Source organism: Caretta caretta, chromosome 16, assembly GCF_965140235.1.
Source record: "Caretta caretta isolate rCarCar2 chromosome 16, rCarCar1.hap1, whole genome shotgun sequence".
NCBI classification, from domain to species: Eukaryota; Metazoa; Chordata; order Testudines; family Cheloniidae; genus Caretta; species Caretta caretta.
The window spans coordinates 25,710,811-25,722,239 of NC_134221.1; the positions used below are offsets into that span (position 1 = coordinate 25,710,811).

The 11,429-nt window shown below is 40.3% G+C and overlaps 1 protein-coding gene across 9 annotated transcripts; it reads left to right on the forward strand.

Annotated features, from left to right (window-relative positions):
• The first annotated feature begins 329 nt into the window (after positions 1-329).
• ZBTB43 (zinc finger and BTB domain containing 43) lies at positions 330-10,954 on the forward strand. 9 transcript variants are annotated; one of them, XR_007352971.2, is made up of 4 exons: positions 330-442; positions 4,906-6,353; positions 6,500-6,535; positions 8,897-10,954. XR_007352971.2 is itself a non-coding variant. In XM_048822527.2 (4 exons), the coding sequence occupies exons 2-3, from the start codon at positions 4,929-4,931 to the stop codon at positions 6,517-6,519; spliced, it is 1,230 nt and encodes a 409-aa protein (XP_048678484.1). In that variant the 5' UTR covers positions 330-442; positions 4,906-4,928; the 3' UTR covers positions 6,520-6,535; positions 8,897-10,954. The 9 variants fall into 9 exon arrangements, 6 of the variants coding, with proteins under 6 accessions (XP_048678484.1, XP_048678485.1, XP_048678482.1 ...); XM_048822527.2 differs by having other exon boundaries at positions 4,906-6,138; XM_048822528.2 differs by having other exon boundaries at positions 4,906-6,138; positions 9,368-10,954.
• Positions 10,955-11,429: the final 475 nt, after the last annotated feature.

Consider the following 11,429-nt stretch of genomic DNA (forward strand, 5'->3'; position numbering starts at 1 on the left):
TACAGAACCTCGGTTCCTCTCCCGCCGCTGGGCCCTGCGCTGCGAGCTCGAGCGGCTCCCTGTGCGGCGAGCTCCCTCCCGGGCGAGCCCGCCCTGCCGGTTTGGGCTGGAAGCTCTTCAGGCCTGGGACCGACTCGGCCTCCATTTGTCGAGTACCTAGAACAAGTGGGGCCTGCTACGACCCTTGTCACGGAAACGGCCGTTAGGAGAGGCGCCGCCACCACGCGCACGGCGCAGCTCGAGCTCGCAGCCGGGTCTAGCCCCGCCCCCGCGGCCCGAGCCGGTGGAACGGTTCCGGCGCCGCGTGACCCGGAAGCGGAAGCGCGCACAGGGGGGATCGCTTCCGCGCGCTGCCGGGCCGAGGCCGGGAAGTGGCGGCGGTAGCAGCAGCGATCGGGGCCCCGCAGCGGGACCGGCCATGTGAGAGACCCCCGCCGCCCAGGTGAGGCCCTGCCTGGATCGAGGCGCAGAGGGGGACGCCCGGGCTCCCCCTTCGCTCCGGCGGGAGGTGAGAGGGGCCGAGTCTCATCGCTTCGCCGCCTGGGTCTGACTGCCCGTGGCGCGGCCTGGGCCCGGCCCCCGGCCCTCTCCGTCCCACAGCGGCGCCTCCCCTCAGCCCCCGCGGCGCCGCTCGCTGGGCGGGGCCCTCCCGGCCGGGGGCGGGGCCGCCGTGTTCCGGTGGGCGCCGGCGCACCCCGTTCAGCCCCGCTGGCGCCCAGCGGCCGGCAGGGGCGGGCACAGAGCAGCCGTGGGCTGGGCAGCCCCGTGAAAGCCCTCGGCCCACGGCTGTTGAGGGGGCAGATGCCTCGCGGGGGATGTTCACTTCGAAGCTTAGTGGGGCATCCTGTAGCCACCGGAGGCGGGCGGAGTAATGCTGCCGAGGGTCGAGCTCTGCAGCACGCTTCGCAAAGTTATGTAGTTAGACAGTGCTTCACGAGCGGCGCCGGTCGTAGACGCCTTCTGCTTTGGATATACAAAAGCAAATTCTTCCTTCAGTGCCTGGCTCTGCTATAGACTTCTTTAGTAGCCTGGGGCACATCATTTAATCTCTCTGTACTTCAACTTTCTGTCTGTAAAATGGGTATAATAGTTCCTTTGTCTTCTTTAGATTGTAAACTTTTCTGGGCATGAACTCTTAATACATGTAGTGCAGCTAATGTGCTTGAGCCTTGAGATGCTCTGCATAACTAATAATAAAGTACCAAATTTTGTAAAAACAAGCTTTTATAAAGTTTAAGACCAACTATTTATTTCCAAAATATATTATTCTAATAATATTTTATCTTGCAATGCTTGAACCCAAACATCCTAGTACTAAGAGTGTGGAACTCTCTTTAAACAAAATGGGAAAAATTTTATTGACTTTCATTGTCCCAGATGAAAGAAATAAAATAAGGAAACACAGACAATAAATAGTGAAAAGAAAACATTTTAAAAATACTTTCACTTTTCATATCTAACTTCTTAATAATATGTAAAGAAAATTTTGTTTACAGTATGATTAAGTTGACTGCCTTTATGTAAACACTTTTATTTTTAATGGTAAACTTTGTATACAACAGCAAGAAAACAGATCCCTTCTAGAAATGTTACCACGTTGAACCCACATGTATTCTGTTGTGTACATCTTTATGGGATTAGGATGTATGCTTGTTGAAAGATGGTAGTTTAGGGTAGTCATAGTAATGTCTTTCAAAAATGCATTTAGCATAGCATTTGTTATAAAGAATAAGAATTCTTATAGTAGGATAATCATGGAAGACAAGTTGTTCCTAAAAAATACAGGAAAAGAGGTAATGGCAGTCTGCTTCTTCCAAATAATGGCATTTTTCATAGTAAGATGCAAAAAATTCATATGACTAAATAGAGATTGTGTAGTAAAATGACTCTTGCCTGTTATGTTGTTACTGAAGAGCTGCACTTCGGTAGCCTTGTCGTGTGCTTCTGCAAAGCAGAAAATAACTTATCCATGACAGTACTGTCATGATAGGCTGCATGGGCTGGAATTCTTGCAAAGAGACTGGGTTTCTTTCTTTATCTGGGATGCCTGCAGCCCTAGCATAGGCATAAGGAAAGTGATCTTCCTAATAAGAGCTGATTGCACTCCTGTAAAAGAGAAGCAATATCTGTAGGAAAGAGTGAAGGGAATGAAAGAAGGAAAATGAGGACCACTGGTAAATACGAAGATTAAACATGCAGACTCCATTAGACCTGTTACCTGGTTCCTACTTCCCAAAAGAGCCCTCTTAGAAGCAGATGCCAGGCAATTAACTGGTTGGTAAGACCTCAGAAATAGCTTTCCTTCCAATAACAGATTTTAAAATCTGATACTTTTATTAATAATCTGATGGTTTAAAAGGAAATCAGCCATTCAGCATTTTGACTGGCTGGCACTTTCTATCAGTTATTGGACAAATTGATATCAGATAATGATCACCCATCATGAGTGACTGAAAATGATCCTATGACAATTCAATACACGTCTCAGAGTAACAGCCGTGTTAGATTGTATTCGCAAAAAGAAAAGGAGTACTTGTGGCACCTTAGAGACTAACCAATTTATTTGAGCATAAGCTTTCGTGAGCTATAGCTCACTTCAGAAGTGAGACTAACCAATTCTCTAAGGTGCCACAAGTACTCCAATACATGTCTGTTTACCTCCTGTAAATGGTAGTGAGGTTAGGAGGAATGCTGATTAGTTACACACAAATGCAAATAAGTATATTGTGATTATTCACCTTCAGTGGGTCACACTTTTTTGCGGGGGTGGGGTGGGTAAGACCTCTAACTAAATAAAAAAAGGCAAAACAATTATGCTGCTTTAATATTTAGCCTTAATGTAGATCTTTCCTTTCCCCTTATTAAATTTTGGATGGAGGAGTTCTGGCAACTTCTGTTTTGAATGCAAAGTGGATCTCTGCCTCCAAAATGACCAGAAAGAGGTTATATAATCATGAGTTATTGTTTGAATTGTTATGGGTGACTTGCATCACCATTCTCTTTGTGTAGTCTGTGCGTTGCATGCAAATAGTGTTGCTGTTTCTTTAGCATCTCCTAAATGAAATAATGATACCTGTCAAATTTTGCATACATGTGCTTGTTTGTAATAAGAAGAATGAGCTTAATCTTCAGCAAGGCAGTTTTAGGTTAGATATTAGGGAAAATGTTCTAAATTTAAGGGAAGTCAATCTCTGGAACAGGTTTCCAAGGGAGATTGTGGAAGCCCCATTTTTTTTGGAAGCTTTCAAGAACAGGTTGGACAAACATCTGTCAGGGATGGACTAGGTTTACTTGGTCCTGCCTCAGTGCAGGGGACAGGACTTGATGACCTCTCAAGGTCCCTTCCAGCTCTGTGTTTCTATGATTCAATGAGTGAATTGGGGCTTCTTTCCTAGATTTTTGTCCAATCTCTGTTAAACGTTAGAAGGCACTTTTTTTGAAAGTCAGAACTTTGTTCTAAGAGATAAAGATGTCAACAAGATAGATACTTTGAAGAAAATCTGAATACTATGCAGTGAAAACTGTATTCCTGTGATTGACTGTCACAGTCTAATAGTTTCTTTCATTCTGTTGATCATAAAAAATAATAGTTTTTCTTTCAAGTAGCTGATGTAAAAAATCTTCTGGAAGCTCAAATAGCATCTGACCACACCACATCTGATTCAAGCTTGTGCTCTTTTTAAAGTTTTCAGTTATGTAATCTACAAGTGTATCCACACAGCTAAATGGGAAGTTAAAGTTGGCCTTTCTATAGGTCTTGACCACATTAGCATTTCAGATGCAATTATATAAAAAAATTTTGGTGTTTCCATAATTCCTGTTAAGGATTTGTAACCCAGTAACTATACACCCCTGTTGGCCTATGTCTTTGCTTATAATTTGGTACTTTAAATAAAACTTTAAAATATCAATCATCTCTGTTTCTTTACTATCTTGTAACAGACTTTGAGCCCAGGTACTTCTCTTCCTTTTGTAACTAAACAGCTGAACTATTTGAGACTCTTAATAACCTTCAGTTTCTTTGAAGAGTTTAGTCTTGTTAGGTTCCAGTTTAAGCAAGAAAAACACTTACTTTAAAAGGTGCTAAATCAAGGGGTTTTGCTATAAAGTAACATTTGAAAAAGATCAAAATTTGTGTCACTGTAAGGATCTCCCAGCTCCCCACTAGCAACATCTACTTCTTTCTCCTTTTAAAAAATGAGGGGCAGAAAAATATTGTTCATAATAAAGGTCATTAACTCTGCTCTATTTAGGACTCTGACAATCACTTTCTTGCAATATATGTGACTTGTCATATTGAAGTATGAAATAACATATATAAATAACTTAGAGTGAATTCCTTTCTTAAAAGGGGCCAGTGTGCTCTTAAAGAAAAGTTTGAGGAGATGATTTGGCTGGCAGTTGGAAAACAGAATTGATTTCTCCCACTTGAGAAACTTTGGGACATTGTGGAATTAGTTAATAAGAAATGCAAGCAACCCTACTGCTGTAATCTCATCAAAATAACTATTTTTTTTACTCTTGACCCTCCTAACCACGTGCATGAGTAACCCCATCCCCATAGAATAACTAGCTGTACAGAATACACAATACAGCTTAGATGTCCAACCTTCATGTTTGTGCACAGATGGTGTAGCAGTTTGTGATCTTGTAGAACATTTTTAAAATCAAAAGACTAAGGGGAATAGAAAAGGTAGAAACAGCCTGGCAACTGTGGGGGTTCCTAAAAGTTTTGTTTCTTTGGGTAAGTAAACCCACTTATCTGAAACATGTCAGCCCACTTAAGTGTCCCTTTCTAAAAAGAGGAAAGACTTGAAGATAAGAGAGTGGAATGAGCAAACTTAGTCTCATCATAAATGCTGCTTAGTTATGTTGAAACTGGTTATATTTTCCTCTCTCTTGCAGCACAACACTAGATTTGTAATGAAATGGAGTCTGGGACAAACTCTTTTCGAGTGGAATTTCCTGATTTTTCTAGCACCATTTTGCAGAAGTTGAACCAGCAGCGCCAGCAGGGACAGTTATGTGATGTTTCCATTGTAGTTCAGGGCCATCTGTTCAGAGCCCATAAAGCTGTCCTTGCAGCCAGCTCACCTTACTTCTGTGACCAAGTGCTCCTGAAAAATAGCAGGCGAATAGTCCTTCCAGATGTGATGAATCCAAGAGTGTTTGAGAACATCCTTCTGTCTACTTATACAGGACGGTTGGTGATGCCTGCTCCAGAAATTGTCAGTTATCTGACAGCAGCAAGTTTCCTTCAGATGTGGCACGTAGTAGACAAATGCACTGAAGTGTTAGAAGGGAATCCAACAGTTCTCTGTCAGAAGATGAATCATAGCAGTGATCATCAGTCCCCAAGCAGCAGTAGCTATAATGGGCTTGTTGAAACATTTGAGCTGGGCTCTGGAGGACAGCCAGACTTCCACAAAGTGCAGGAGCTAAGGGATGGTGAAAATGAAGAAGAAAGCTCTAAAGATGAGCTGTCATCGCAGCTAACAGAACATGAGTACCTTCCCAGTAATTCTTCAGCAGAACATGACAGACTCAGCACAGGAATGACAAGTCAGGATGGCGAAGAGGGAGCCAGCGACAGTGCAGAGTGTCAGTATACAAGGCCTATCTATAGCAAACCCAGCATCATGTCACACAAGCGCTGGATCCATGTGAAACCAGAAAGATTTGAACAGGACTGTGAAGGTGTAGATGCACATACTTATGATGAGCACCAGGTGTCTGAATCCATGAATGTCATTCAGACAGAGCATTCTATCCAGTCTTCAGGAGTTGAAGACTTTCATGTAAGTGACAAAAAGATGGAGGCAGAATTTGATGAACAGGCTGATGAAAATAACTACGATGAGCAAGTTGATTTCTATGGCTCTTCTATGGAAGAATTTTCTGGTGAAAGGGCAGATGGAAATCTAAATGTTCACAGACAAGATGTTATGATAGCAGCAGGGTATGGTGAGAGCATTGAAATGACTACAGGAATTAAAGAAGAAACCACCCTCTCTGGATTCTCACCTAATGACAAACTATATCCTTGTCAGTGTGGTAAAAGCTTTACACACAAGAGTCAGAGGGATCGGCACATGAGCATGCACCTGGGTCTTCGGCCTTATGGTTGTGGTGTCTGCGGTAAGAAATTCAAAATGAAACATCATCTTGTCGGCCATATGAAAATCCACACAGGCATAAAACCTTACGAGTGTAATATCTGTGGGAAAAGATTTATGTGGAGGGACAGTTTTCATCGGCATGTAACTTCTTGTACTAAGTCATACCAAGCCTCCAAAGCTGAGCAGAATACTACTGAGATGAACTAAACATAAGACTTATAATTGTTTAGCAGAGTAAGCAAAATAAACTAATTATGCAAATATTGTCTGGTACTTGCTATTGTAAAATTTAAGGTTTTGGTTTTTTCAAAGTTCTAAGGATGTTGCTGATACAGCTGTGAGCAGACCAAATTTTTGTCCATCTACTGTCTCCACTGCAGGTGCTTCAACCCTGCCCTGATGGGACTCCTTTAGAGGTGAGAGGGAAGTTCAAATCTCCATGGCTTATTCATAGGACCCTCTGCTGAGACTGTAACTAATGAGGCCAATTGTGGTGATTTTTTTTGTTATATTTTATTGCTGTTATTTATTATTTGTTTCACAGTAGTGCTCAAGGGCTGTGATGAAGGCTACATTGTGCTAAGAGTTAAATAAACATACTGTAAGTTCCAGACCCAAACCCCACAATCTTAAAGCTTCAATCCTGCAAACACTTATTCCTGTGCTTAACTTTATGCATGAGAAGGTGGCAATAAGGGTAACAGTAGCAGAAGGTTGCATAGGTTAGCTATGTGTAGAAATTGCAGGATTCAGGTGTTTTTGTTTTAATAAATGAATAAAGGATTTTAGTTATATAGAACTGGCTGTCAGCAGGGAACTGAACAGATGCCACCAACTTACTTAACATGGGTCGTTAAGGAGCCTTCAGATAGCTATAGTTTTTAGTGAAAAGCCACTTTTTGAGTCAAGCCTTCCTTTACTTGTTTGTTTACTCATATTTTTCTCTGGTAGAGTGTCTGGTTCTGTCTCATTACTGGGCCTAGTTCTATTTGTTCGTTTTTGTAAAGCACTTGGATATATCATGATGTGTGCTGCATAAATTTAAGAGACAGTTACATTAAAACTTCATTTGTTTGTACCCCTGCAGTGTATGATGGTAAATTCGGTTGGGCTGTCTTTCAACCTTGGCTGCCACATCGTAAGAGAGCTTGTAGAAGTGTGTGTGTAGCAAGAGGGCATTTTATCAAAATGTTTTTATTTTTTTAAGTGCATAGTTGGTATTATTCCAACACTCAATAAAGCCTTTAACCTATAGCTCAAGTTTCAGATTTTCATGGCTTACTGCAGTAGCAAGTACCAAACTCACTGTACAGTACAGACTTGGGTTTTTTGGTACTAAAACTTGTTTGAAAATTTCTATCCTCTTAAATCTGAAGAGCTAGAGACTTGCTTCAGGAAGTTCTTATTAGTCATTGATAAACTGTCATTTAAATATTTAATCCTCTACTGTTTGAACAGTGGGGTCCATAATACATGTTCTTGATTGTCAATTACTGTGACTCTGATCACATTCAGAGACACAAGCAGGTCAGAGCTGTTTTCTCTCCAAATGAAGGCCCTTGCTGACAAACAATTTAAATTACCCTAGTTGGATCCCTTTTAATTATACAGTGGGACATGGTGCCATGCACAAGTTTCAGGTTCGTGAGCAATTCTGGATTCTTAGTTGTGGGAAGGTGGCACTCTTGCGCTATGAGGAGGATATATTATACACTGGACTCATGCTCTAGCAGATGGAGCAGTGTCGTAGTTTTGGGAGATTTTGACATCCATCCAGGCTCCAGGGAATGCACCAGTTGTGAAGGTGGAGATAAGATAGGGGTTGAAGAAGGCAGCTCAAAATGGTTGAAAGCCTTTGCATTCCTACTCAGAAGCAGTTAACCTTATGAAGTAGTTTATTACCTGGTGTAAGAACGAAAAAGCCTCCTTAGCATACACTGGGCTCACAATCAGAAGAGGTGAGTCTACATACATGTAGCCCTCTTCCAGCACTGGTAACTTGTAACAAAATAGTTAGCCAGGACCAAATAGCTACCAAGCATGACTGGCCCCAAGTTGCATCCAGATTCATGGAACTAAAATACAACATGACCCATTATGTTAAAGCCACACACACAAACTAGTAATTTCCCCTTTAGCTGTTTTTCTTCTTTATCTGCTTAACAGCCCAATTAAAAAAATATTTTAACATCTAACCTAACTGTATCCTGAACATGAATGTCTGACACAAAGGTGAGCTTCATTACTTGATGGACTATTATTACTGCAACTCTTTGGCATATTATTTAAACTTAAGTAAAAATGGGTTTTTTAAAGGCTCTCAAATTTTACTCTATCAATTCTTCAGATATTTTTCATACAGAATTTTGAGTACAGAAAATGAGTCCATTGCTGGCAATGGACATACAAATGGTCAGCACTAAGGAGTTCCTGTTCTTAGCACTTACTTGAACTCTACATCAAAGCAGGGTGGGGGTGATAATTGCTGTCTAACCCATGTACTCAAGGTAACTAAACAGGGATCTGTCTGTTCACTAACACTGTAACCTGATCAATGTATAAAAGCACTTTGTATTTAAAAATCTTTATACATTTTTTTACATTTAGAAATTATATAGTCCTTCTATGGTTTCTTTCCACATTTACACTCACTATTTAATATTGAAATTTATAATGGTAGCAGGTTATTTCCTTGTGTGTTTACATGAGTGTAGGGAGAGGGTTCCTGTACTTACTGGCCCTTTTTTTCCATTTCCCCACCTCCTTACCACATACAGGGAGTACTTTTTGTGACTTTCATGGTTCCATTTGGAGGAGATAATGCTCCTGTTCTCTTCAAGATTGTTCCAGTACAGTGGCTCTCATTCTTTTCCATACTGTGACCCCCAAAGGACAACAGAGAAGATTTGGGGACCCATCTGGCCATAAAAAAGAGAGGGTGGTTGGAAACCCCAGGTTGAGAACCTATGGTCAAATAACAAAGTATACTTCCATCAGACCCAGACCACCCTACAGAGCTGCCTGTGAACGCCTTTCATTTACTGGCTTGAGATGACTTTTATATGGGACTTTTAAAAGTTGACTTCAGATAGGAGTAATGTTTAGAAAACTTTGAAATAGAGCTTTAAAATAAATGTACTAAGAGACACTTTAAAGGTTTTATACAGGTGTAGTAGGTGTGTGTGTATCCTTTTAATGACTTTTTATGAATAGTAACTCTAACATCTAATACTGTTTCCACCCAATAGGTTGTGACATTTTGTGTTGAAAATCCAGCATATATGACTCCATTAACATTCGTAATCCTTGACACTTGGATTTTTGGTATTAATCTACATGATCCACACTTAGCTAACTAAAACAAGAAAGGCTGAATGCAGCTTCTTCCAGAGCCTATAAGCACCACTATTGGGATGGCCTTGTGTAAGGGATAAAAGATGCATTCTGGTCTGGCAAACAAGGGATCCACTTAATATATATTTTAAGGTGAATGTTATGCATTTATGCTTATGCTTTATAATTTTAGATGAGACCATTTAAAAACATGGTTTTGTTAATTTTTTATCCTTCCCTTAAATATCCCCTCTTTTTGCTAGTAGACATTTGCAGAGGGGATGTTTTATAAACACCTGGATCATTGTAGAGAGATAAGAAGTGGTAACAATTTCAGAATCTTGTGTTACTGAGAGTCCACTGCATGGCCTGCTGGTGATAAGAACTCTCTAAGGAGACTAAAGTTAAATTCCTTCCAGTTCCATCTCTAGGTTTCTAAGACCATCATTACCCATGATATCTAAGCAATTGCAATTCTGAAGTACAGTCTCCTGCAGTCACAGTGACAAGTACCTGACTTCTTTTCTCAGAGGAGCTGTGAATCTGTCTGTCAGGAGTTGTTTTTCTCCTTTTTTGGGTTTATATACTAGCATTCCCATTTTGCACACTAGTATTTAAAAAAAAATAAAAATGCAGCACCTTCACAGTTTCAAGTAGCAACCATTCTTGATCGCTTAATGGACAAGCAGAGAGACCCTAGATGGTACTACTGAAAGATCTTTGGTCTCAATTTTTCCTCTGCTGTAGCTTCCCTGTTAAGACTGTGATAAATACCACACATCAGAGGCCAGGAGGGAGCTCTGAGATTGCCATATTTCAGTGTCTTTTATTATAAGGTCCATACTTGACATCACTGTACTTCTGGACATGAAAGAATGGACATCTTTCAGACCACCTAAAGTGAACATTATTGGGCTGATGCCAGAGAGCTAACCCATCTTTGAATCCTGAGAGCCAGCAGTTTTGTATTTAGTTTGTCATCGTTATTTAGTAGAGTTGAAAGTTTTCTCAAAACAGCAAAGGATTATATTTAATTATATTTAACTGGGTAGTTAGAGTTTTTAGTTAAAAAGCTCTAAGCTGTCTGTGCCCCAAGGGGATATGCTGGAAAACCAATATATTTTTAATGCGATGAAATTATCAGACTCTGATAACTTTGCTTGAAGCCTGTGTCATAAGTCAATTGCTGCTGCTTTTTTGTTCTCCAAGGGATCTTTCTTCCAGAAATGTAACTGTTTATGCAAGTGAGATACAAAAGTTTTTATTATAAACAAAATGTCATTCATAATAGTAAAGTTGCATATCTTATTGATACTTTGTGAGATGTTATGCCTGTATTGCAAAGGTTGGATAATTTTGTCTATATAATATTGCTGTCCTAATTGCACAGCATGGTTTTACTTAATTTAATGTTGCTGTTTAATACTTTCTTCTTATAGAAGAGATCCATGCTCTTTTTGGTATAACATGTTTTAATAAATGTTATCTGTCAACTTTGTAAATTTTTCTTTTTTAATTCTAAGTAAACAAAATGAGTGCCTGTTTAGCTCTAATAGTGTTTAGCTATTGCCATGAAAGATAACAGCTCAAACATAATTTCAGTACATCAAAAAGAAGCCAGTACAATAAAAAGTCATTACATATTATGATAAAATAAGTAAAAGTACACCTAGTAATGCATCTTTATTGACATATCAAGTTTACCTTCTAATTTTGCCTAATAAGTTTTTTCTTCTAAATACACTTCAGGCTGATGAACATGTAAACTATATAACTGAGGGCCCTGTGCCTGCTTAACCAATATAATCCATATTCTTGATTCTTCCTTTTTTTTTTTTTTTCCTTTCATTAGAAAGGCCACTGTATACCACGTCTGGGCTTGGCAGTGGGAGAGCTAGGGATCTAGTCTTAAACTACTTGACTGTCAATGTCCCAGAAATCAGCATCAGTTACCTGTTTCTAACACCTGTAGCAAGA

Bases quoted from the DNA above. Each gene is read 5' to 3' on its own strand.
- ZBTB43 (XM_048822523.2), top strand. From the start codon at position 4,929: ATGGAGTCTGGGACAAACTCTTTTCGAGTGGAATTTCCTGATTTTTCT.